General features: G+C 42.9%; 1 protein-coding gene across 1 annotated transcript in view; it reads right to left on the bottom strand.

The window, feature by feature from the left end:
* Positions 1-2,504: 2,504 nt before the first annotated feature.
* Positions 2,505-27,738, bottom strand: part of clip2 (CAP-GLY domain containing linker protein 2) — a 137,834-nt gene continuing 112,600 nt past the window's right edge. Inside the window, exons 12-20 of the mRNA XM_060848083.1 lie at positions 25,930-25,987; positions 25,758-25,841; positions 24,484-24,640; positions 18,216-18,375; positions 14,975-15,145; positions 13,288-13,374; positions 9,832-9,935; positions 6,907-7,015; positions 2,505-3,354 (exon numbers count right to left, since the gene is read on the bottom strand). Of these exons, the coding sequence (XP_060704066.1) occupies positions 3,343-3,354; positions 6,907-7,015; positions 9,832-9,935; positions 13,288-13,374; positions 14,975-15,145; positions 18,216-18,375; positions 24,484-24,640; positions 25,758-25,841; positions 25,930-25,987 (942 nt within the window). The 3' untranslated portion in view covers positions 2,505-3,342. The remainder of the gene's footprint in view (positions 3,355-6,906; positions 7,016-9,831; positions 9,936-13,287; positions 13,375-14,974; positions 15,146-18,215; positions 18,376-24,483; positions 24,641-25,757; positions 25,842-25,929; positions 25,988-27,738) is intronic.

Genomic DNA, 27,738 nt, shown 5'->3' with positions numbered 1-27,738 from the left:
ACTATGAGTGGGGAGTAGCAGGTGAAGAAGTAGCTAGAGGCCTGATACCCTGGAAAGGTCACATATAAGACAAGGGAGAAATGGGAGCCATTTTCCTCCAGTTACTTTGCTAATGTAAGATTTACGAGGTCTACTCTGATTAATGCTCCTCAGTTTACTCTGGTTAACTAATTCACATTTTGACTGGAAAGGCAAACAAAATAAATCTTACATCCGTATCATTAAATTAAACCTACAGAACACTCCACTCATTGTGGATTACTGTGCATCGGGAAATGTGTGGAATATGGCCAGGATTCTAATTATGAATAAGATTTCACTATTGCTGATTGTAGAGGTTTCAATAATTTAGAACCAATTTACAGCCAGTGCCCTGGCTCAAATCATGGAAAAGGCTGACAGGTGAATATAACCCAAAGTTGCAATAAACTGCTTAAAAACATCCTGGACCCCTCAATACCTCAGGAGATGTTTAAGGTGAAACGTTAACTCTGATTTCTCTTCACAGATGCTGCCAGATCTGCTGGGCCTTTCCAGCAACTTCTGTTTTTGTTTGTGATGAACAGAAGTCAATAGGATAGATGGAAGTAAATCATTACCTCCACAAGGGAGCCCAGTACAAGGATTAGGCACAACGTTACATTTACAGCAAGGGTGATGATCTGCAGTTGTTCATAAAGAAAGGTCGTGAAAATTAGAATCTCTCCCACCAAAGGCCATTGAGGTTAATTTTGTAAACTTAAGATTAAAATTATTCTTCAAAATTTAACCTTTGTTTCAAAATAAGTCATTACTTTTAAATTCTGTTTTTAACTGAATCACGTTCAGAATCCTTGCTAAAGAAGTACACATCAAAGGATTTAATTCCGCATCACCTGTATAAGCTGTTGCAGTTTGACACAGGGAATTGTCTCCATATTTCCTCATTAAGACCCGCTTTTCACTGGAAGAGCAAAACTAAGAGGAGGCAGATTTGCTGCCGTGACTTTCAATGAGTTTCTATCAGGAATGGCACGGTGGCTCAGTGGTTAGCACTGTGACCTCACAGTGCCAGGGACCCAGGTTCAATTCCAGCCTTGGACCACTGTCTGTGCGGAGTTTGCATGCTCTCCCTGTGTCCATGCAGGCTTCCTCAGGGTGTTGCGGTTTCCTCCCACAGTCCAAAGATGTGCAGATTAAGGTGGATTGGCAATGCTAGATTGCCCGGGATGTGCAGGCTAGGTGGGAAATAGAGGAGTAGGAGGGGTGGGTCTGAGTGAGATGCTCTTTGGAAGGTTTGTGTGGAATGGATGGACCAAAAGGCCAGCTTCCACACTGTAAGGATTCTATGAATCTCTGTCACATTATTGGGAAGAAAGAAGGAAGGACAAAATAGGTCTTCAGGCAAAATATGGGGGAGGGTACAGTATTCCAGTACATCAGGGTAGATAAAAGAATGGGGAGTTGCCTCCCATCTTGCTTAAAGGATGATATATAGCAAAGAGACTCAAAGGGAAGTTAAAGCATACTTTCATCAATCCCCAATATCAAATTGTCAATCTTACTCAGTTTAGAAGAATGGCCAATTTCACGGGCACCATTTTGAGGCACAATTCTCAGGGGCAGTGTTGAGGGCGCTTTACTCTGGATGTAAGTCAGCTACATTTGACATTTGAGCACTTGACATTTTTCTCCAATCCTACTACTCCCCACAGTGACCAGCACAAAGGTCAGACCGAAAAAGGGAATATTTCCTAGAATAAGGAGAATGAGTGTCGATATTCTTAAATAATACAATACTTAAAGCTACTTTTAATTAATATTAAATAACTCTGTAGTGTGGTGAATTAGCTGAATCCATGTTCCTGCAATTTTGGCAACAGTTTGAGGAAAGGATCGTATTTGAACTTTGACTGAAGCTAAGCTGAAACATTTAAGCAACTTTGCATTGTTGGGTAATTTTGTTTAGTGTCTAATTTTAATATTAATGTGATCCTTCACCCCTGGGCATCTGAGACAGGGGAGTTTGTCTCAATGCTACATGGAGTGAAAATACTTGAAAATATTTTTTTAAAAATATGCCACTGGTTTAGGGAAGCATACATTTCCCAGGATCGTGGTTTGACCCACAGTGATTCATTATTTTGATGCCTGGTAAAGGTTCTGAGCTTAATCCTTCGTGTGGGAGAACGGCGGTAGGTAGCACACAGTGTTTTAAGTATCAAACAGGATTTCAAATAAGAAATAAATAAAGTAAGTCTTTTCCTCCTATTTACGACTACATCACATTCTTTAGAAGTTAAGAGTTTACCACTTTCTCGCTGTCACATGTCAAGTCTGAACGTGAAGGGAAAGTCTATGTTCTGCTTTAAACAACCAAGTTTTTTTATCAGGATAGATTGTGAGCTCTCCCCACAATCAGACCCTGAACACTGGGCATTAGCTAAAACAGAGATGAAGAGAATTCTTTTTCTCACAGAGGGCAAGATTTCTTAGAACTCTGTTCTCCAAAAAATGGTAGAAAAGAAAGTGTACTCAAATACTTTTAATGTTGACACAGGAATACTCTTGACCAGCAAAGGGGTGAAAGGTTATCAGTCGGATGGGAAGGTGGAGTTATTAGATCAGCAGTGCTCTTACTGAATGGAGGAGTAGGCTTAAGGGGCTGCTGTAACCCAACAAAATGTCGCAAATCCATGCTCCTAAACTAAGAAGGGATTTTATTTGCAGTTTACGCAGACAGCCAAACAGCTTTAATGTTTGCAATCTGAAACAGGAGGCAGGAAAATATCGACCAGTTTTGGATCTCATCAATGTTTCAGTAAGGTTATGTCTCTCCCACTGTTCTGAACAGTGTGTCTCAACCTCAACTTTGTGATTGTCCCTCTGATATTTCAACACTTGGGCACACAGACTGATGGGTTGTGATCAAAAACAGACGTCCAACCTGAATGAATACGGATATTATGCAGTTTTGTTCCTGGATATTAAATACCACTTTTGCAAACCCATTGAATCAAAGCAGTTCTTCTTAAAACCCAGTGACATCTCCTGTTCTGGTTGCAAGAAAAACAAGTGGTCGGTCACCAGGAAAATATTATCCCACGTTTTGGGTGATGTTCACTCTTTCATGCATCTGCCTTGCAGTCAAGTAGATAAATTGGCCAAAGTGGCCGAGTCCTGATGCATCGTTCTCCTTACATGGGTGCAGGGATGACACCAGGGTTTTAGGACTCCAAGCTCCATCAATGACAGAATGCAGTCAAAACAACACAAGTCTTCAAGCAGGGCCAGCCGTTTTCAAGTGCACAAGAGGGTAACTAGTAAACGATGGACTTGTCCTATTCACAAACACCTCTGGCATCAGTGCTGGGCCTAGGGATGGCGGGGGAGAGAGGGAGAGAGAAAGAGACAGAAGTGAAGAGAAAAAAATACACAGGGAAAGGAATGCATCATCTCTGGATTTGCAACCTCAGGGGAAAGTTCACTTCATTTCACCAATGATCAATGGAGAATCTGTCCCTTCCTGCTCAATCTGAGTTAAAAACCAGTCACAATGCTAGATCCTAAGTCCCTGTGTGTCAGATAATATAGATATTTCTCTGTGGAAAGGGGCGGGGGGGTGTTACCCTGTTTGAGGATTGGATGGTGGGGAGGAGAGGGAAGGGAAGGGGGAAGAAAGGGAAGAAAAGGGAGGGCAGGGAGGAGAAAGGAGCAGGAGGATGGGTAAGGGAAGGGAAAGGAGAAGGGGAGAGAGAGAGAGATGTGGGGATGGAAGACAGGAAAACACTGAGGGGTGGACAGGTGGTGGGGAGGGGCATGTGTTATTTGTTGACGGATGAATTGATGGATGGACTGATGGAATCAATGCCCCCATGGAGGTGTGGAAGGTATGCCCTGACAAGGATGTTCCTACTATGAAGAAGGGCTTACTCTGGACAGGTTTAGGGAAACTCTCTGCCTACGTGAGGCTTGTCATTGTTGGTGCAAACACAGCGATGTCCCAGTTTACTTTTTACAGGATCTTTGGGGTGTGGCAGCTACTGGCTGTCGTGAGTGGGGAAAACTAATGATAACTTTCTTCTCACAGCACATTATTCTTAATAAGCCACAGGAGCTGGTAGCTGTCAAAATTATTATTGATTTTCAAGTTTCCTTCATCCCACACAATCCAGTGTCAGATCCAACATCCCTCCTGACATCCAAACCACGAAATTGGGAATAATTTTAATGTTCTTTCCAGTTCAGTCAAGTATTATCACAGGGCCCCTTCCTGCCATCTAGTGTCAGTGACTCAGTACTACAGGCACACCACCCACTGTCACCGTAGCTTTGATCTGGAGATCCGAGGAAGGGTCACTGGACCCGAAACATTAACTCTGATTTCTCTTCACAGATACTGCCGGGCCTGCTGAGCTTTTCCAGCCATTTCTGTTTCTGTTTACCGATCCTGGGTTGTGGGGATTAGAGTCCATCAGATCCACTAGATTTGGGCAGAAAGATTATAAAGGATTTGAAGTGAAAGTGTGCACAGAGTGAACTTACTGTAAACAAATAAGCTGTAAACGAGCGCAAGACCAGCAAAATCCAGTATCATCCTCTCTGGCTACCGACAGCACCAGTGGAGCAATGTCCTGGTCTTGTTCAAAATGATTGGCTACCACTTCAAATCTTCTTCAGGCCTACCCTCAGAGGTAGCTTCATCCCCATTCCCAGACACTCCAGCTCTCTGGAATATGGTCTGCTGCTGCGTTCATCCCTCCCTAGACAAATTTACCTCACCTTCATTCAGTCTAAATTCTCTCCCATCTCCTCCACCCGAGAATACTGCTCCCTGTAACCACTCCTATATGCACAAGTCCAAATGCAAGTTTCCCAACACTCTGGGAATTAATGATTCAGACACACACAGGCACATGAACAAAACTGGGCATTTTGTTTTCCCTTTTGCTTCTAGTGGCTTGTAACAATCACCATTTATTTTCTCTTTATAATGTTAATTAACCATATTGTGTTGGGACAGTAAGGAATGGCAGATAGAGTTTGATTTGGATAAGTGTGAGGTAAAACAAACAAGGGCAGGACAATTCATGGTAGGGCCCTAGGGTGCAGGTATACAATTCATGGTAGGGCCTAGGGTGCAGGTATACAATTCTTTGAAGTTTGTGACACACAGGATGGTTAAGAAGGCATTTAGCACGTTTGCCTTTATTACTCAGGCGTTGAGTATAGGAATTGAGACGTCATGTTGAGGTTGTACAGAATGTTGGTGAAGCCTCTTCAAGAATACTGTGTGGGGTTCTGGTCATCGTGCTATAGGGAGGATATTGTTAAATTGGAGAGGGTTCAGAATGGATTTACCACTGGGAGTGAAGGGTTTGAGTTGTCAAAATAGGTTGGATAGCCTGGAACGTTTTTCACTGGAGCATAGGAGGCTGTGGGGTGACCTTATGGCTTTTAAAATCATGAGGGGCATTGACAGGGTGAATGACTGGTCTCTTCCCTAGGGTGGGGGAGTTCAAAACTAAGGGGCATATTTTTAAGGTGAATGGTGAAAGTTTTTAAAAAAAAAGACTTGAGGGCAATTTATTTTACACAGGGAGTAGTTTGTGTGGGTAATGAACTGTCAGAGGATGTGGCAGATGCAGGTGCAGTACAACATTTAAAAGACATTTAGGTAAGGACATGAATAGGAAAGGTTTGGATGGATATGTGCCAAACACAGGCAGGTGGGACTAGCTTAGTTTGGGAACATGGTCAACATGGACTGATGGGTTTATTTCCATGCTGTATGACTCTATAACAGTGAACTGCACAAAAACACAATACGGTCCAGGGAATAGCCATGGTTTGTTGAGAATAGGAGAGATGAGGAGTACATGGTTTCAGAGCTTGGTGCATCAGGTCTGGAGATGTACACGTTTCTTCTTCTCTATTCCTTCCTTATGCACAATTTTCCTCTCGTACCATTTGTGAGCTCTTTAAATTGTCCAAATCTAAACCTGAAATTAGGCTGAGATTCTGACCGAGGAGAGGACAGTGTTAATCTTTTTATACCGATAAATTGTGGCTCCCTTGCTTCTTAGACACTGCCTGACTTGCTGTACCTTTCTTAGCGCCACACTTTAATCGATTCTGACTCTCCAGCATCTGCAGTCCTCACTATCTCCTAATCTTTTTAAATCGTCCAGCGCTCACTAATCACCAGGAAATGCAGCTCAACAATTTTGTTCTGAGAATGTCAGTGAAACACAAAGATGGCAAAGAGACCTGGCATTGAAGAGACTGGACTAAGGCGAGGAACTAGGAAGAATGCACCACCTATATGGGTGCTGCTCACTGTCTGGCTCAGTGTGTCATTCTTTAGCAGTTTTAGAACTTTTAGCAGTTGTAACATAAAACAAAAGAGGAATGAAAGATAAGCCGAGGGAGAAATCCAACAAAAAAAAATTGATTCTAATCTCAGAAGTAAAACATTTTCCATCGACATTTGGATGATGAGCTTGCTGACCTTTTGACCTCCTTTCAGCCCAGTCCTTTATCCTGTCTCTATCTCTCTCACTCCATCCTATTCATTTCTTATCCATCTTCCTTATGCTCACAATGATCGATGAGCTTCTCAACTTGTTAAGCCTCCTTCTTTCTGATATCTGAAATCTGTTCTAACTCCAGCCACATCATTGCAGCGTTTACCACCAGGACTCTCTCTTTCCTAATACCTCAAACTGTGGAACTCTTCACCCTTGCCAGCAATCTTCTCTTTCTCCAGCAACAAAGAGTTTCCAACACTGAAGCTTGATATCCTGCGACCATTACTTGTCAATATCCCCAACATTTTTCCAGCAGGTTCCTGATTCTCTTCAAAACCTGACAATTCCCGGGAGGACTGCCCTGATGTTGTAAGAGTTTTCAAAGAGAGTTACTGACCTTTTCTGTCGACTCGCCTCGATCTGTTGACGTGGACTGTCTATTGGACACATCTCCTGAACCTTTTAGCTGGAGTGACTCTGGAGAAGCACAAACACTCATCTCTTCTCTGTAAAGCGAGACAGAAGTTAACTTTTAAGTTATCTGTTTTGGTTAGAAGTTATCCCCGTTTGAAATCCTCAACATATAGGCTGGGTTAAAAAAAAAACAATCAGCTCTTACAATTGCTTTGATAACAGAAGGCTGAGGGAACATTTTAAACCTATATCTTACCCCAGAAAAATGGGAGCAGACAATGTTGGTGGAATGGAACCTCAAAACACACATTCCGAAATATTGAATCTAAGGAAGTGAGGTCATGGTAAAAGTAGGAGCTGTTCTGTCCCACTGCAAATCAAAATTCCACAAATAGGTCAAGTAAACAGGATCTGGAAGAAGGTAATTCATACAGAACATCACCTTTTTTTTTTATTAATTAGCATTATTATTTTTGAGGGAGAGTTGTCTCTCTCTGATGTCTTAGTCCAATTGCTTACAACTTACGAAATTGTTATATTTTGGGACTGAGACTTTAATTTAAGATAAAATTAAGACAGTCATAAACCCTGTTCTATGTCTGCTTGACAGAAGGTCCTGACAGTTTGACTGTTAGAGATTAAAAGGGGATTCGTTTTTTTTATATAAGGAAGTGAGACCATGGCAGCAGCCTATGTGCTAACAATAGGATCGTCTGAAAATCTCCAAAACCACTGATAAATATTGATGATGTTTGTTTACTTCCACAATAAAACGGAATTCGAGTCTTAAAGAAAGCTAATCAGCATCTCTACCTGGATCCAAAGCCCATACGATTCATGTTGCCATGGAAATGGACTTTGGACAGGCAAGTGTCTAAGATATCCTCGAAAACTCAAAGGTGGTTAGTCTGTAAGGATCTGGGAGAGTGAGAGTGTTGCAGGTGATAATACGCCGTGGCTTATCAGGCAAGAAGGTGAATGTAAACACAATCGCAGAATGGGAAGGCTGAAAGCTGAAAATGTGTTGCTGGAAAAGAGCAGCAGGTCAGGCAGCATCCAAGGAGCAAGAGAATTAACGTTTCGGGCATGAGCCCTTCTGGAATGAAGCTGGAAGGTTTATCTAGCTTGAATTGGAGAGGCGATCTTCAGGGAAAGAAGTCATGTGAAAGACATCTGAAATTATAAGTCTCAAAACTTACAAACAGCAAGAACAGAAATAAATTCTCAGTAGCTAAGAATCATCTTGAATGGTTTCTGGGAGAATTGAACATCTATTGAAAGAACACTGCAAAGTATATCTGTGAGGTGCTGTCTTTTCCGTTGTGCTAATAGAATATAGGGAATATTTCGTTTTGTGGTTTAAAGTGTGGTCACCTTGCTGTAGGAAGGGTATTTTTAAACTGGGAAGGGTGCAAAAAAATTTATAAAGATGTTCCTGAGAGTGGAAGGTTTGAATGATAAGGAAAGGCTGGATAGGATGGGATTTTCATCCCTGGAGCATCAGAGGCTGAGGGGTGATCTGAATGAGGTTTGTAAAATCATGAAAGGGCATGGATAGGATGAATAGGATGAATAGGATGGGGAGTCCAGAACTAGAAGGCATAGGTTTAAGGTGAGAGGGGAAAGTTTTAAAAGGGATATAAGGGGCAACCTTTTCACATAGAGGATGGTGAGTGGATGGAATGAGCTGCCAGATGAAGTGATGGGAGGCTGGTTAAAAGGCATCTGGATGGATATATAAATAGAAAGGGTTTAGAGGGATATGGACCAAATGCTGGCAAATGGGACTAGATTAATTTAGGATATGTGGTCTGCATGGATGATTCAGATGGAAGGGACTGTTTCTGAGCTATACAACTCTACAAGTTGCCTCCATGAAATATTTAGTCAATAGTCAAAACACCAAAGAACTGCAGATGCTGGAAATCGAACACAAAAACAGAAATTACTGGAAAAGCTCAGCAGGTCTGGCTGCATCACTGGAGAGAGAAGCAGAGTTAACATTTCAGGTCCAGTGACCCTTCTTCAGAACTAATGGTAGCTAGAAAAATGTTGGTTTCCATGCAGAAGATAGGATGGGGAAGGTGTTCATGAGTAAATGATAGGTTTCAGGTCCAGCGAGCTTTCTTCAGAACGGAGGGTGGTTTGTTTAGTCAATGGTGCTTTGCATCTTTCATTACAATAAAAGTCAAAGGGCATGGGCATGACCTCTTGTATTATTCTTTCATTATTAATTAAAAGTTTGAAGATGTTTTTAAAATTTACAGATTGGAATAAGTTGTGTCAACTACAGGTCGAGGTGAAGAGACACAGGGCAGCTCAAACCCAAAGCTCTATCAAGCTTGCTGTGCTGGCCACTAGACACACATCGGGACAGACTAGGGTTACCATGACTCTGAACGTGCTCCTTTTCCTGAGCCTTTTTAGATTCCCTACAGTATGGAAACAGGCCCTTTGGCCCAACCAGTCCACACCACAGAGTAACCCACCCAGACTCATTTCCCTCTAACTAATGCACCTAACACTACGGGCAATTTAACGTGGGCAATTCACCTAACCCGCACATTTTTGGACTGTGGGAGGAAACCAGAGCACCCGGAGGAAGTCCACGTAGACACGGGGAGAATGTGCAAACTGCACACAGACAGTCGCCCAAGACTGGAATCGAACCTGGGACCCTGGTGCTGTGAGGCAGCAGTGCTAACCACTGAGCCACCATGCCACCCATGTACTTTGCCTTCCCAGAGCACACAATCTGGCTCAGGTTGGGACTCAGTGACATGAAGGGGCATGACAAGGGACATCTAAACACATCACAGTGCAACCTTTGGTAGCTCAACAAGTTTCTCAGTATCTGTGTTGCTACCACCGCTATCAGGCGAGAGATGGAATGCAGAGAGACCCGCACATTTCCTTGAAGAGCTTTTCGATTCTTCTGTTTTCTGTGACCAATAACTGTTTCGCACGACTGGAGTCAGAATGGCGCTGCGGAGAACGAGACCGCGAGAAATCCTGTGAAGACACAGAAGATTGGGAGATAGAGTCACTTCTCCTATTTCACCCCCATGTACAGTCTGATAGAAACAAGTTTGTGAGCAATCCGTTGTCTTGAATCATCTCTGATACTCTCGAAAATATGTGGCCTTAAATATTCTGTCCTAGATTATCATTAGTTCATGGCTAGATTGACACAAGAAACTTCGATTTTTTTAAAAAACTATTTATTAATTGGACAGTAGGTTAGGCGCTAGACTTTCATCTTCAGACTCAGTGCAAACTGGTTTTAACTGAGGTTACCAACTCGGATTAGATTTAATCCTGGAGGATATGTCACATAACATCCATATTCCAATCACCCACTCAGGTAAACTTCTAATCCCATTGAACTAAATCAAAGGAAAATAAAAGAGGAATTTTTAAAAACTGTTTAAACGTCCTTAAGGTTTCTCTCATGTTGCTTAATTCACAGTGGTCAGGAATCAAATTCCTACATTCTGGTCTCAAACACAGTGCTGCTGTAACGGTAGTAACTCTAACCTATACTGATGAGATAAAAGACATGCTCTTTCTATCAAAGGTCCCATACAAAATAGATTTTGCCATCTCAGTCGAGTTTCTGAAGTGGAAATCCTACAAACATGTTACATGAGTTGATTGTTTCTGTCTATTCATCATGATGAGACGTTCTTTTGAATTTGCAGAGATGGATAATCCTATAATAGTGCCATCTGCTGGCAGGCTGTACTTACAGCACCAGCCATTGTGCTGAACGCAGCGTGTCCCTGCTTCAAAACACAAACCGGAAGAACTGCAGCTGCTGGAAGTCAGAAATAAAAATCAGAAATTGCTGGAAAAGCTCAGCAGGTCTGGCAGCATCTGTGGAGAGAAATCAGAGTTGATATTTCAGGTCGAGTAACCCTTCCTCAGAACTGATGGTCGATGGGAAAATGTTTTTTATGCAGAAGGTGGGGTGGGGGGATGGCAGGGTGAGAGTAAGGAGTAAACAATAGGTGAAGATAGACCCAAACAGAGAGAACAATTGGACAGACAAAGGAGTGGATTGTGATCAGCCTGGGAGAGTGAATAGCTACAACTGGTGACTGTTCGTAGCTAACAATGGGTGGTGTGTCATAGCAGACCACGTGATAAATAGGCCCGGTGTGTGGGAGTTGAGGTAAGGACACGGGAAAAGGTGCCTCAAACCCTAAACCTGTTGAACTCAATATTAAGTCCAGAAGGCTGTAGGGTTTCTCAAGCAGAAAATGAGGTGACATTCTTCCAGCTTGCACTGAGCTCCGCTGGAACACTGCAACAAGTCTGAGACAGAGATGTTGACCAGGGAACAGGGAACAAGTGGCAGGCAACTGGAAGCTCAGGATCTTTTTTGCGGGCAGAATGTAGGGGTCACCCAGTCTATACACTGTTAGCCACTAACAGTCCCCAACTGTAGCTATTCATCCTCCCAGGCTGATCATTATCCACTCCTTTGTCTGTCCAACTGTTCTTCTTTAACTTTTGGCTCTAACTCCACCTATTGTTGACTCTTTAGCCCCTCCCCCATCTTATCTTCTCCATTAAAAAAACAACTTATCCTTTGCTACCATCAGTTCTGAGGAAGGGTCACTGAACCCGAAACGTTAACTCTGATTTCTCTCCACAGATGCTGCCAGACATGTTGCCTTATCAGAGCATGGAACTTCTGCCTTCTGCTTACTGCTACAATTCTACACGTGGTTAGAGTTTTCTCCAGCTGTTTCGAATTGTGTAGCTCTGTCAGGATGGATGTGGCAGGCAGTGAAACATTGTCCTGGCTTCAGGGCTTCTGATCAAACCCCAGTCGTTTGCAGTCACGGGTGCACCATTGGACTGCCCCTTGAATTAAAGTATGCCTTTGCAGAATAAGCAGAGGTCACCCAGAACAGGACCAGCTACTGGAAGGAGGAAGAGGAGGAAAAGAACAGGGAAACAAACTCAAAAGGAGGAGCTGCTTGAAAAGCACAGCAGGTCAGGCAGCTTCCGAGCAGCAGGAGAATCGACGTTTCAGGCCTTCATCAAAAGGAGGAGGCCATAACCACTCAGGGTTGTTTAGGGAGCAATTCTACTTCCCTGAGCCTGACTGAGGAATAATGTGAGAGATGAAAAGATGTCCTCACAGAAATTTGCCACTAACTCAAGGCAGGACTGGGAGGACCATATTGCAAGTAGGTTCCAGTCTGGGGACCACCCCATCTCATTATTTTATCCACTACAGAGTTCACCATCCACTGTGTGTGGGGGAGGTCACTGACAGTTTTTATGAATTGAGAGATGACTACGTTTCATTCTCTGTTTCCAGAGACTGAGTATGTTGCTTGACTAGGAGTGCAGCATTCCCCATTGTGTCGCCTGCCAATGACTGTATACCCGCTGTGTGGATGCTGCTTGCCAACTGTGCCATATGCTGCAGCTGAAAGGGGTGCCACGTCCTTTAAGCTCCAGCTGGTGTCTGACCAGACACTGAATCATGTCTGATATCTTGGCAGTAATCTGGTGGAAAACCACATGCAGAGTATCACCAAAGTGTAGTAGCACAGGAGGAGGCCTTTCAGTTTTCACTCTGTACCAGCTCTCAAGAAAAGCGTCAGGACGCAGTGCTATTCTCCTGCCTTTTCCCCATAAACCCTGCTCGTTGTTTCAAGTTAAAATTATCATCCTGTGCCCTCCTGAATGCCGCAATTGAACCTGCCACCACATTTCCAGGCAGTGCACTCCACACCCTAACTATGTGGTTTTTCTCTCGCATCACAAACTATTTTTGACAATCACATTCTCCAACCTTTGATGAGCAGGAACAGTTTGCATATTGTTATGGTCCAGACCCCCTCAAAGTACAACTTATTTCAGTACTATAGTTAAAATACACTAATAAGTGTAGAATAAGTTAACAGAACTTAACAGAATAATAGGTACAGTAAATATTGCTAAGTCACTGTTTTAATATAGCAACATCCCATAAACACACTCCTTGGCAAATAGGCAAATTCAGAAAAGTAGACTTGTCTCTCAGGTAACCCAACAACTGAGAGAAACCCCAGCTTCTGGAGAGCAGGTGGGATTTAAGGGAAACTTATATTAACCCTGACCCCATCCACCATTCCCACTCCCATTGATTGTGAGTAACTTTCAGGAGTTTGGCGTTGGGGCTTATCTCGGTGCACCTGTATCTTTGCCTGTACACAGAGTAGGCCTGCCAGCCAGAATGGTTTCATATCGACCCATGTTCTATGCTTTACGGTTGTTTATTTGATGTGTTCACTTTTTAAAAAAAAGTAAACTTGTGAAGATATTTGTTTGAACGCGTTAAAATGCCGAGCTTGTTGCTCACCTCTTGCTTGAAGCATCTGCCGTCGGTCATTGCTTCGTGCTGGCCTCGCTGATGGACGCCATTGGCAGAGCCTGCGCTATCGAGTGTCTATTAAACCGAGAACAACAGCAGGGGAAAACTACCATCAGTAACATCTAATCCACACCAAAAAAAAACAAACATCAAACATAGTGTCATTTAAAAGAAAAACTGCAAAAGCCAGCAGTTTTATTAAAAAGTTAGATGTATCACTGGTTAAAAGAATGATCAATAATCACTGTGATGGTCAGGCAGGCAGCAAATAAGGTTCCACACATATGAAGAAATATGTGTCTTCATATTTCTACACATCAAGGAAAACCGCTTTCACGGGCTCAAATCTCCTGATCCAGCTCGGAATGCCAGCTTCCAATCTGGATCGAACAAAGTTCCACAGTGAGTTACTCACTGTTTTCAGGCCCATCCTTCTTCTTGGGACTCAGGAAGCAGCAGAGGGAATCTCTGTCAGAGTCACACCCCCTTCTCCAAATGCCACCCGCTGCTGTATATGATTAGATTCCCTACAGTGTGGAAACAGGTCCTTCGGTCCAACCAGTCCACACCGACCCTCCGAAGAGTAACCCACCCAGACCCATTCCCCTAATTAATGAACCTAACACTACGGGCAATTTAGCATGGCCAATTCACCCTAACCTGCACATCTTTGGACAGTGGGAGGAAACCGGAGCACACGGAGGAAACCCACGCAGACATGGGGAGAATGTGCAAACTCCACACAGTCAGTTGCCCGAGGTGGGAATTGAACCTGGGTCCCTGGCACGGTGAGGCAGCGGTGCTAAGCACTGCGCCACTGTGCTGCCCCGAGATTACACCAATTATTGCATTTTAATGTCCCAAAGCATCCATGAGAAACGAGCCAGGGAAGTCAAGTTTGTGACGTATATGGATGAGGTAGTGAGGGAGTAGGAGGGTGGGTGAGGAGGGTGGGTGATGGGACAGGAGGGTAGGTGAGGGATCAGAAGGGGCAGGAAGGTAGGTGTAGGATAGTGGGATGGTGGGGCGGTGTGTCCAATTAGAATGCTGTAATCAAATGATCCGATTGGGAATTCAAAGGGTCGAGCTGGAGGTTGGAGCTCAGAGGGTATAGTCGGGATTTGGCAAGGTGATTCAGAGGGTCGGGAGTCACAGCTGTGGAGGGATAGTTGGGGGACAGAGGTTGTACTTCAGGTCATAGCTGGGGAGGGAGTGAAGGGTCAGTCAAAAAGTTGCCTGGGAGATCAAACTGTTTTCTTAATCATTTCACATTTCTTGTTGAGGAAAGTAAATCAGTAGGCCCTAAAGTATCCAGCACAAAATCAGGATCAGGATGCTTTGCAGAGGGTCCCAGATGCTAAGTAATTCCACTTTAAACTTCCAGGGTAACTCCTGCTGAGTCCCTGCATCAGGACGACTGAGAAGTCCCGATGCAGATCTTGTTCGGTTTCCAAATGCCCAGAGACTGGAGGTGCGAGCTAATCTCTTTTACATTGGAGCCATTTTACAACTTCAACACAGAGCATCAGCAACTACCAACAGGTGATCAGGAATCTAGGCACACAAATCAGTGTTACCGTGAGAGAAGTGTTTAATCAAGCAGAAAGCTTTCAAGAAACGAAGGGGAGTGATGGAGACAGGGGTGGAGAGGGTTAATCTGGGGCTAGGATTTTACCTGCATGGCTTCCATCAGTCTCTCCATTTGTTGGTTCTGTTCCAGTGCACTCCGCAGGGCCTCCTCAGTGTTAACCAGTCTCTGCTGCAGTTTGCAAATCTCGGTGTCAGTTTCTGTGTCCTGCAGAGAGGACGGGCGCCGCTTTTGATCGGGTTTGTACTTTTCAGTACCCTAGAGAGAAGGTGGGTGGGGAAGAGACATGAGAGAGAGAGAGGATGAATGACTAGATAGATATTTAAAATAGAAACAATCTATTTCACTCCAGCTGCTTTAGTATACAGGTGCCAAATGGTGAACTGAAAAGCAGCATATCATGATGGTTTCAGTGAGGTGTAAAGGCAGCTTCACTGGGTTCTGGGAGCCATCATCCAGCGTGTGAGGTATTCTCCTTGCTTCCCCTTTCAGTGTTTCTTCAACGCTTATTTCTCAATAGATCTGCCTTTCTCCCTTTACCGCTGATGGAGCAGGAGAAAGGAAGACAGTCATGTACAAATGGAGGCAGAGCTTACCCATAATGCTCAGCAAGAGTGCAGCCACTCTATAATGATAACATATCCTCTCAGCAAAAGTGAGGTCTGCTTCCATTGGGATGAATTAGACATTACTCCACCACCATTCAATTTAGATTGGATCGTGACTGATATGGATTGCAGAATTCTGGGTCTACTCGGTTTAAATATATCTCTGGGTTACAACTTGGAATACCTGATCCTGTCAATACATGGTGGAGCAACACCCAATGGGGGAACAGCAGTCACCTTTTATCAGAAGCAATTGCTTTGCGAAAATTTGACAAAAGAAAAGGCAAAGGAGCAAAAAAGCAGAACAAAGTGCTGGCTTTAAAACAATCTCAAAGTTTCCATCCCTGGAGAAAGGACACACTTGCACTGATGTGCCTTTCACAGTCTCGGGACACCCCAAAGCACTTTGCAGCCAATGAGGTAACACAAAAAAGCAGAAGGAAGAAAAGTGTTTCAGCCCAAGCTCAGCCTCTTTAAGGAATATTCCTGATGCACAAAGTGAATATCGGGCAGGATTTATAATTTTGGAACACTGAGTTAATTAAGGCATTCAACGGTGATCCTTTAATTAGCTCTAGATTCCAGAATTAACCCGATTGCATCATTTAAATATACCTTGGCAACATGGGCTGTCCTCTGTTTCTCTTTGTCTCTCTCTGTCATGAAGCTGATCTAGATAATAATATAACACAAGAGTTTTTTGTCCTAGTTCAATGTCAAGAATAATATATAGCGTTGAATTTGTGGTACCAATAACCTTTAATGTCCTAACATTATGTAACCCAGATTATTCAGTTTCATTAATTAGAAACAATCCCAGCCTCAGTATATGTATATACACCTAGAAATAAGGGGCTGAATTTTGTGCCTTCCCCTGTTTGGGTGGGGTCGTAGTACTCAATGTGGATAGATAGTGGCTTCCACTTCAATTAAGTCCAAGGCATGCAGGCCACTGGAGACTAAATGTTCCTATTAACCAAGGGGCGGGAGAAAGGCTCACTACATGCCAAACAAACTGGTGCATAGTGCCTTATGGTTTGCTCAGGGACAGAGGAGGCTGAGAGGATTTGGATCCCTGGGACCTGGCAGTAGAAGGAAAGTGCCTTCTGAGAACCTTTCCCTTGTCCCTTTATCAATCGCTCACACACTCACCTCTCACCATTGCCCTCCTGAGGCCTGAGATCCAGCAATGATCTTTGGCCTCAAGTGGGTGTTATATTGGGAGAAGCCACTGTCTCCCAGTGGCGCTGCTGATTCAATTCAGCTGCTGACCCCTAATTGGCCAGCAGCTGAGCGGATGGGGCTTCTGACCCCAAACTCCTTGATTCCGGCCAATGAAATGCTGGAGTGGCACCTAATAGGGGAAGGCCTTCCTGGAAAGAGGTAACAAGGGGCTCCCGATGGGCTTTCCAGCCATGAGCCCAGATCCATCACCTCCAAAAGTCTCCAGTCATAAGCAGAAACTGTGGAAAGGACTTGCATCGACAGTGCTGTCTCTCGAATTGCACAAATGTTGATTTAAATAAGCAGTAATTATACATTCAACAAACTATGGATTGCTTTCTTATTTTTAACTGTTCAATATCATACAGTCTGTATAAACTGCAAAGAGGACATATTAATCTTTAGTCACTGCCTGTGTCCTTGCATGACAGCAGCCACCTGATTTGATACAACAACATCAACTTAAAAGTTTCAGGCAACTTTGCAACCACATCATTGACAATTCCCAACAAAGTCAAAATGGAAGTCAAAAGTCAATGATTAATTGATTAACTGGATCCTTGCAGAGGGGAAACTGATAGGACTGAGATGTATAAGGAACTGTGACACTGCGTCACAAATAAACTACCGAAAAAGAAAGTGATTTTGGTTCTCTCTTGCTGATTGGCTTGGATCTAAACCTGAATAACTGTGCTTTCCTCTCTTTGTCAGTTCTGTTGTATTCTTGCATTCCAAGGTTTAACAGAACATTCTATACTCTGTCAATAACAAACCTGGGCACAAGCCTGTATCATGACACCCAATAATCATTGACCAGGCTTCACAATCAAACTATGACTGATTCTTTCTCTTTTATAGCTCACTAACATCCAACAAAAATGGAGCCAGTTTCAGACTATAGAAATTACAGAAAAGTTAATCTGAACATTTTCGTCAAAAGATATTTAATTAATGTGATGGCCAGGGTTGGAGGAGGCTGAATAAGCTGGGGCTGTTTTCTCTGGAGCGTCGGAGACTGAGGGGTGACTTTATAGAGGTTTATAAAATCATGAGGGGCATGGATAGGGTAAATAGACAAAGTCTTTTCCCTGGGGTGGGGGAGTCCAGAACGAGAGGGCATAGGTTTAGGATGAGAGGGGGGAAAAAGGGACCTAAGGGGCAACATTTTCACACAGAGGGTGGTGCATGTATGGAAAGAGCTGCCAGAAGAAATGGTTGAGGCTGATACAATTACAGCATTCAAAAGGCATCTGGATGGGTATATAAATAGGAAGGGTTTAGAGGGAGATGGGCCAAGTGTTGGCAAATTGGACTAGATTGGGTTGGGATATCTGGTAGGTTTGGACGAGTTGGACCAAAGGGTCTGTTTCTGTGCTGTCCATCTCTATGTCTCTGTGAATCTATGAAGGTTAACTTAATCAACTGCTCAGTTCACTTAATGCTGCTGTCAAATTGCGCAAAATATGCAATGGTTAAAGGAGCTGCTCTTTACTTACCAGACCATACAGTTTCTCTCGGAGAACTTTGATGTCTTCCTGTAGTTTCTGCTCCTTCATTCTCCACTCAGCTTTGTGAACTTCCCGGCTGAGGTCCTTTTCCCCTCCGCAGGGGTGACGATTGGTCTCCAACAGCAAAGAGCGCAGTTCATTGAGGTTCCTGGTTTCATGAATAATTGAGAGATTTGGCAATGAGTCAGACGCAAACCAGTGGGAGCAGGAGGAAGGGAGAAGTACAAATGACCATGTGCGAGTATCTCAATCCAGTGCAGATCGAATGCTTAGTGAACATGATATTGTTAGTTCGACTGAATTTTGAAATTGAAGAGAAATAGTTTGATTTGGAGCCCCAGGTAGGTTTGTGCTTGGTCTAACAGCATCCGAATCAGCTAGATTTCTGGCTCCAGCAAGACCCCAGGCCAATTCCATTGAGGCAGGATGGGGGCAATCGGTAGCTGAGTTGGCTCTACAAGGACTGCTTAAGGTTAATTTAAGAAGGCGGACTGTAATTTCCTTTATGACAGCTTAAAGTCAGACTGAGAGGCCTGGTGCTTGAGAAGTTGCTGTCCAAGCCTGGCTCAATGCAGCCACAGCACCAGGTTATCCCAGAGGGAGGACCCACCAACCAAAAGCTCCCCCCCCAACACACTCGCAAACACAACCACTGGGTTCTTCCAAACATTTATCATTGAGGAAAATTCCTCATCAGCTCACTAGAAGTCTTGCATTTTTCTAACATTACAACACTTATAGCAACACACCTAAAGTGTCACATCTCAAAAAGTGTCTCACTTGAAAAGAACGTTGCTAGAAACATCATCTGGATTTTCAACAAAGGGTCTCTGTAATGAGGGAAGGCCGACTGTAATCCTGTCCATTTGCTTTCTCTGGGAAGTCTGCTGAAATTATGGATGCAGGTGAGAGTACTACTGAGAAAATTCCCTGAAAATATGTCAAATAGAATCCCTACAATGTGAAAGCAGACTGCTCAACCCATCATGTCCATGCTGACCCTCTGAACAGCATCCTACCCGCACCCACCTCCCCTACCCTAACCCACATAGCCTGCACATCCCTGGACACTATAGGCAATCTACCATGGCCAATTCACCTAACCTGCACATCTTTGGATTGTGGAAGGAAAGTGGAGCACCCGGAGGAAACCCACGCAGGCACAGGGGAGAATGTGCAAACTCCACACAGATAGTCACCAGAGGCTGGAATCGAACCTAGGTCCCTAGTGCTGTGAGGCAGCACTGCTAGCCACTGAGCCACCGTGCTGCCCATTATAAACTATAATTGATTAAAATAAACATTCATCCATGCTGATAAATCCAACTGATTCATTATGAAATGAACAGCTATTGGAAAATTAATTCCATTTACTAGACTAGACTCAGAACTTGCCACCCCATCCCCCCACTAATAACTTTTGATTCCCATACCCACCAAAAATCTCTCTCTCTCTCTGCCTTAAAAATATTCAGTGATTCCACCTTCATGTGATCTGGGGCAATGAGTTCCAAAGTCACATGATCCTCTCAGAGAAAAGAAAAATTCTTATCTTCATTCTAAAAGGGTGGCCTTTAACTCTTAAACCCATGTTTTTGGATTTGCCCAGAAGAGGAAACATCTTTTCCACATCCACCTTGTCCCAAGAGTGCACTGTATCTTAGAAAGATCAATCAAGTCAGCCCTCACTCTCCTCCACTCCAGAGGATACAAACCCAGTCAGCTCAGTCCATCCTCATAAGACAACTTGCTCATTTTGAATATTAATCTGGTAAACCTCCTTTGAACCACTTCCAGTGCATTATCTTCTTCCTTAAATGAGACCCAATTATTGTAAAACATTCAAAATATACTCCCATCAAAACCATGTATACCTGTTCAATTCCTCCTTTAATAAAGGGTAGTATGCCATTACCTTCTTAATTACTTGCTGCATCTGTACACTAACTTTTGTGACTCATGGACACAAACAGCTAGATCCTGCTGCACCTTGGAATTAGATTAGGTTAGATTCCCTACAGTGTTCCTTTGGCCCAACAAGTCCACACTGACCCTCCGAAGAGTAACCCACCCAGACCCATTCCCCTACCCTATATTCACCCCTGACTAATGCACTTTACACTATGGGCAATTTAGCATGGCCAATGCACCTGACCTGCATATCTTTAGATTGTGGGAGGAAACCAGAGCACCCGGAGGGAACCCACGCAGACACAGGGAGAATGTGAATTCTGCAGTTGTTTTCCATTCATAATATATTGCTTTTTTTTATTCTTCCTGTCAAAGCAACTTGATATTTTCCAGATTTTTGCACACTCACTCAACCTATGTCTGTCTGGACCCGAAATGTGAACTCTGCTTTCCTTCTAGTTTTCCCACCTAGCTTTGTGTCATTTACAAATGTAACTACCATACCTTCAATCCCCTCATTTCAGTCATAGATTGTCTTTCCTGGTCCCCATGCTACTTGATATTGTAAACATTTTCCCTCTCTTCAGCTATTATGCCTTCCCTCTTTAACCTCACATTTCCCCTTCTTAAATCCTGACCAAAACCCTTCTGTACTTGTGAAACACTAGCCTCCTGTTTATTACTCTTTTCTCTCCTCAGTGCTCCAGTGCAGAGAATGAATGCAACATACTAGAAATTTGATATTAAAACAGGAACATTCATCAGCACAGACCATCGATCTGGAAGGTTAATCCTGTTTATCTCTCTGCTAACATTTCCAGTCTGTTTTTATTCCTTGAAGATTATTATTTTCCAAATTTTAACCCATTTTTCTCACAGCTCTGAGGTTCACTCTATCCAGTCAGGCTTTCATGACATGGCCTTTTCTTTTTTGACTTTGTTATGGCTCATCATAATACTTGCCTTTCATTCCTCTGTACCATTATCCAATTCAGTGCAACTGCCTTCAGCTGGTTTCCTTCCTATCTCTCCCATCATAGCCGCAGCATTTGAGCAGCTCTTTGCTCCCTGCACAGAGGTCCTTTGGAGTTCTTCAATCATCTACTCTTCAGCCCTTCCATTTCTGATCTAGATGTTACAATCTCATCGAAAAACAAGTGCCCCAGAGTTCCTCAGACCTTCTGTCCCTCCATCTGCTATAACTTCGTCAGAGTGTAGCAGAAATCTTGGTTCCACATGGATTCAATTTTGCCTCATCAGAACCTCGCAAACTATGCACTGCCTCCATGTTCAGATAGCTTATTCAACAGCTTGTTTGGGATAAGATATACCTTCCTCCAGTTAAATCTAAGAAAAATGCCTTTGGCTTTTGCTCCATCTTCCTCTTCCTCATCTCCAATTGCTTCTCCCTTCCTAGTCTGTGATAGGTCAATCCAGACTATACGCATCTCAGTCGCCCTATTTAACCATAACTTTTTGTCCAATCCCATGTCCTTTTCCTTCATCAAGACCTCCTTTCACCTCCACAACACTGTCATTTGGTTCTTACATTGGCGTATTTCAGCTTTGGACTTCATTCCAATGAACTGTTGACTGGCTTTGAATTTCCTGTTTGCTTCAGTTCAGCAGAAATCCTTCCAATTGTGTCATAACCTGCACCATGTCCCACTTGCTGTTCTCCCTAGTGCTCTACATGAACTCCTGCTTACCAAACACAGCCAATTCAAAATACTCATCCCAGTGCTTGAACTTTTAGTTTCTTTCTTTATTTCTCTATTTTAGTACCCAAGATGTCTAACTAGGTAGTTTACACCTAAGGTGATGCTGCGTATGGCAACATTGTACACTTTCCACTGTACTCCTGTACTTTTGTACTGCAGTACACATGACAATAAAACCTAACTCTAATTCTAAATATCTTTAGGATCTCGTCCCTCTCAATTCCTATAACCATCACAAGCTCTACACCCTCCCTAATCCTGGTATTTCTTGGAATCTAGTCTGTTGGATATTCCCTCCCTATGTCACTCAGCTCTGGAATTCTATCCTGAAATCCTGCCACCCCCAGTTCCTCTTAAATCCCCAATCATCTTTCTTAATATCTCCTTATTTGAAGCGGGATTGATTTTTGTATGAGAGAGGAGGGCATATTTCATCAATAAAGGTCAGATATTTGTTGGCTGCAACGTTGTCTTATAAACAGCAAACGGAATGAGATAAATGGATTTTTCTTCCATTAGGAAACTATTAGAATTCAGCCAACATCTCAAAAATAACCAAATTATTCTGGGACCTTGCTGCTAAGACTTAGTAATTTTGCAGAAAAGAATTTGTAGAGCATTTGTTAAATTTTTAATTAACCTTTTAAAAATTCTCCTGGAGAAAAATGCTATAATTCATTGGTTGATATCAATATTAATAGTTTATAGAGTATGGTATGAGCTTGTTCCATATTAATTGAGTAGATCCCAGCCAAATTGAGCAGGATCGATTTAAACAGTAAAAACACTGTACAGCAAATCCCCTGTATCTGAACCGTGAATATACCGATCTGCGCCAAAAAATAACTAACAAAAATCAACATCCGTGTACAAAAAAATTACATGATATTTTTAACCAAAGTTTTGATGAGCTCCACATTTGTGAATTTCAGCATTCACAGGGGCTCTCGGGAATGGGACCTTGGTAGGTATTTGATTTGATTTGATTTGATTTGATTTATTGAGGTACAGTGAAAAGTATTGTCTTGTACACTTTACAGGCAGATCACACAGTACAAATACATCAGAGTAACAGAACAGAGTGTTACAGCTGCCGAAAAGGTGCAGAGAGAGAGATCAACATTAATAGTAAAGAGATCTAATCAAAAGTCTGCTAACAGTGGGGAAGAAGCTATTCTTGACTGTATTAAAATATTTATTAGTCGACACATAGGAGAGGGAGTCCTTTGGCTGAAAAAGGAAGAAGAAAGCCAATAAGTAACAGAGGCAAACAGGGCAGAAGAGAAGCTGGGATAAAGGTATGGAATAGCAAAGAGATTAGAGAAAGGCGAAGGCTGTCCCAATGGGTGGGTTTAGGGCATTTGTAACCAATCAGACCCATGCCACTACACATCCATGCAGTGCCCGGGTTGTGACAGTTCCTGAGTCCATTAGCAAGTCGGTACGTGCACAAGTTGGAAAACAATGCAGGCCAACATACAGCAGCTGTAAATACAGGAAATGTTCATATGTCAGGTTACACCCCTGTATGGAATCGTGTTCACATGTACAAATGTTTGTAAGTCGGATGTTTGGAAATTGGAGACCATTTTATTGTTATGATCTAAACTGGAGATGGCAAAGCTGAGGTGTAATAATGAAAGTGTGTTAAAGTGTGAACTTTATAAAGTGAGTGACTGAATCCTGCACTGCATGCTCAATTACCTGAGAGGCACTCTGGTCAAAGGTCTGCAGCCACATGTTCAGTCACATGTAAACCCGTGTCCCTGAACAGACTTCAGCCTTGAACAGGGGGATAGCCAAAGTTTGTGTGAGTGATTGTGTACACAAGAATTACTGAACAGGACCAGTCAGCCTGTGGCTAACCCAGAACAATTCAAACCTAACTCTTCCCTTTCTTAGGGACAATCACGCAGGATACCCAAGGACCAGAAGCATTTTGCAAGGTGCAATATTTTAAAGGCCAGCATTGAGTTTGCAGATATGAATGCTGCTGCTCTTTGGAAGAACTGTTTCACTATTACTTACAATAAAAAAAGCAGCGAATGGTCTATAAACAGTGTGAAAACTATTGGCCATCACACATTATTTGGTTGGGTCCAACACAGTTGTAATGTTTAATTACCACACTAGCCCGAGATTTTAGGACTCTGCTTTGATTGGTCAGAGTAAGTTAGGTGCAGCTATTTATAGAGTTTAGATCAATCAGAAGGAAGGTGAAACAGCTTTTAAATTCAGCTTCACAGAATGAGTCTAACTTCAAGCCACATTGTTCAGCCTAAGGCAATATTTCACTTCAGTGTTGATATAAACTGCTCAACAGAATCCAAAAATAGCATTTGTTTATAATACCGCCAAAACAACCTGCCTCAAACACAAGACAATTTTCCGACATCTGGTGTGAAGTCTTTGCTGAGTAATTAGCAGGAACGGTATTTATACAGATGTATTATTCCTTCCCTGGTTACTGAATCACATTTGTAAAAATTCTCACAGCTGTCTGCCTCTCTAGCCCTATTTTCAATCGTGCCTCTCTGGTTTTTAAGGTTACTTGCTGCCCCTCCCCACCACGTACAGACTTTAAGGATGGCGTCTCCTGTCTTTAAAAGACGGGGGATTCTCACCGTTCCTTCTTCAGCAGCTCTTGACTAATGATGACCAGCTGTCCTGAAGCATCATGGGATTTACGGGTCAGGGCCTCCAGCTCCATTTCCAGCTTGGCTTTCTCCTTTGTTGTTGCATCGGCTTTTTTCTCGGACGATTTTGATTTGTGTTCTAGAGCTGCGGAAGTAAAAGGTGTGGTTACTAATCTGACAGAAAGACACTGTAGAAAGTTCTAAATCTGGGAAACTACACACCCAGTAAAATCCACCGTGCGAAACCCAGACAAGTTATTAGCTGATTATAATCGAGGACTTGCAAATAAATACAGTTTCAGTTTCCCTTATCTTTCATTATTTTCAACTAGCTTAGCGAGGTCATTCCCGAACGCAAAGTTCTATTCCAACCACAGGTATTCAGTGGAATGGGGCAGTGGTATATTACAAGGCAGCAAGAGGAAGGTGGAGAGTTAAGGGGATTTGGGGAATGGGATCTGGGTGAATCAAAGAGCATGTTGCCATTTAGGTTGGGCAAAAGAAATGTATGGTGCACAAGAGGAGGAACACTGATCTCAGATGGTTATAGGGCTGAAGAAGATTACAGAGACACAGAATAATGACACCATGAAAGGATTTTAATATGAAATCACTTCAAACTTATTGCGAATCATAGAATCCCGACAGTGTGGAATTCAGGCCATTCAGCCCATCAAATCCACACTGGCCCTCCAAAGAGCTTCCCACCCAGACCCACTCTGTCCCTGTCACCCTGCCTTCCTGATAGCTAACCCACCTAGCCTGCAAAACTAAAGACCATTTTGCACGACCAATCCACCTAACCTTCATATGTTTGGAATACAGGAGGAAAGCAGAGCCTCCAGAGGAAACCCACACAGACACAGGGAGAACATGCAGACTCCACACAGACGGTCACCCAAGGCTGGAATTGAACCCAGGTCCCTGGTACTGTGAGGCAGCAGTGCTAACCACTGAGCCACTGTACCTTGAGGAACAAACTGGCCACTTCTACCTAACTGAGTTCAGCAAGTAGATTCTACACACAAAAGAGTGCATAACAAGCTCTTAATCAATATTTCTATCTCCTCATTTTCATGAACTGTCATTCTTTCTGTACTGGAGGATATGATATAAAAAGGAGAGAGGAACACATTGCTTTTTATCAAAATTTTAGACATCCCTCCCCAAAGTTTGCTCATTTTTTCCATAATGTAGAAAGCAGATCTCTGCATTTTTTCATTACAGTGATACAAAATGACTTCTGTCTTCAACTGACTTACCGACAATCTGTGTCTTTAATAACTCAATCTGTGAAGACATTGTAGAAACATCCTTTTCCCTTTTACCAAGTTTGTCTAATAAGTCTAAAAGGTGGCAAAACAAGTAAGAATTGAGCTCACAGGTTGTATAAAAATATCGTCAAGTAAAACTTCAAGTTACTTTGGAAATTACCTTCTATTGACTGTTTCATCTTCATTTTCTCTTTCAGGATGTTATTGCTGTCAATGGCCTGTAAGCATATCAGTAATATTATTGAAGTGTAATGGTCGAGATTCGAACTCTCAGTATTCCCTCAATGCTGACTCATTCCCGATTATAGAGTGGAAATTACAACTGGTGTTCTTCATGCAAACACTTGCCACTCATGTGAAATTCCTCTCCATTAATTTAGCACGGGTATGAACCACAGAGAAATTCCATAAGCATTCAGAGTCGAACAACATCAATATGATTGTTCCAGCCTCAACTCCTTTTATTGCAGATCCAGTTATGAATCATCTCCTTCTCTCAAACACTTCCTATATATTTTAGCCAGCACTAGGTGGGCAACATAGTAACCCTTAAAATACTACTAATTATGACCCCATCTCATTGCTGCTGTCAAAAAGTGGAGGAAGAGCCACTTGGATTTGAATTTCAGAGGACTACAATCCCAGGAAAAGGTTTGTGAGATCTAATCTCCATAAATAGGTTTATATCTCGCGATGTAACTTTACGGGCTTGGTGAATGGGATTCACATACCTGACATTTTAACAACCTCAGCTATCGCTGCTTGAATAAATTGAAGAGAATATCAATTCTATTGTAAAAGCCCAGGGTAGATCTAATGCTTCCACCAAGGGAGCCCCACTCCAATGAGCAAAGGCCAGGCATGGCTCTGTAAGAACACGCAGTGCTGACTCTCCACCATCCCTCTGAGCTAGACCCAGTGAGTGACGCACTGCTGGATTTCTGTTTATACATTGATCAGAAAACATCATGCAGACAGACCAGGTGTTTACGGCTAAACTATGAGTTGTTTATTGGAAGAATGTAATGTACATGGGAAGCAATACTCTAACTCGATACTGTAATCTTCTTCTGTAACCATTACACAGCCAACTTAAGAGTCTTTATAAAGCATCTATATTTTATGCAATTGCACATCTCGATGCTCAGAAGACACCTGACAAAAAAAAAGAGTTAAATGAGGTGAACCAAAAAAATGAAATCGTTCACTCAGGTGTACCTGGTCTGACAGCCTCTCACCAAGTAAATTTCTGAAGGAATCCCAAATCCTTTATCGAAGTTCTTTCAACAAATGTTACCTTCCATCGAGAAAGACAATATCCTTTTGTCTCTGGTCTTTCTTCTATTTGGTTACTGAATAAATTGCTCTGCTCGGTTGCTGTAAAATTACATTTTATCATATTCTTGTTGTCAGGGATAATACCGGTTTGAAAAATATGTCGTATTCTGGAAAGAATCGATGAAGCAAGATATCCTGGTGTTTTGGATCCATCATGTGGTTGGCAGAGTTTGCAGGCCCCAATCAGACAACGTGTATCCTGATGCCCCCTCCACAGATAAAGGCCGTTCATGATTGGCACAGGAAGCCTGCAACATGATCGTTGTTCTCTCGGACCACCAAGTATTCCTCAAGGCCCCATTTTCACAGTAACAATGCAGAGGCCTAGCAAAGTGCACAAGAAGTCGTCCAGCACAGTTATTAGGGAGGGCAGGAGGTTCTTTCCACTGTTGTCAATCCTGTGCTTCTGACTATTGAAGACTGTTTGGCAGATCCTTTGAGGGCAGTAATTATGGATGTCTGCATGCACTGCATGAATGCATCACTCTCGCACTCACCAATAGAAGCCAAATGGCCAAAACAATGGAGCACCATGAATCTTGGAGGGCACAGGGCTATAATATGTGGAGCCTGAGCCCCAGCCTAATTATACTGGGTGTTTTGGTTACTAGATTGCAGGAAACCACTCAGT

Source organism: Hemiscyllium ocellatum, chromosome 31 (assembly GCF_020745735.1).
Source record: "Hemiscyllium ocellatum isolate sHemOce1 chromosome 31, sHemOce1.pat.X.cur, whole genome shotgun sequence".
In the NCBI taxonomy this organism is placed as follows: domain Eukaryota; kingdom Metazoa; phylum Chordata; class Chondrichthyes; order Orectolobiformes; family Hemiscylliidae; genus Hemiscyllium; species Hemiscyllium ocellatum.
This window is presented reverse-complemented; position numbering and strand designations above follow the sequence as displayed.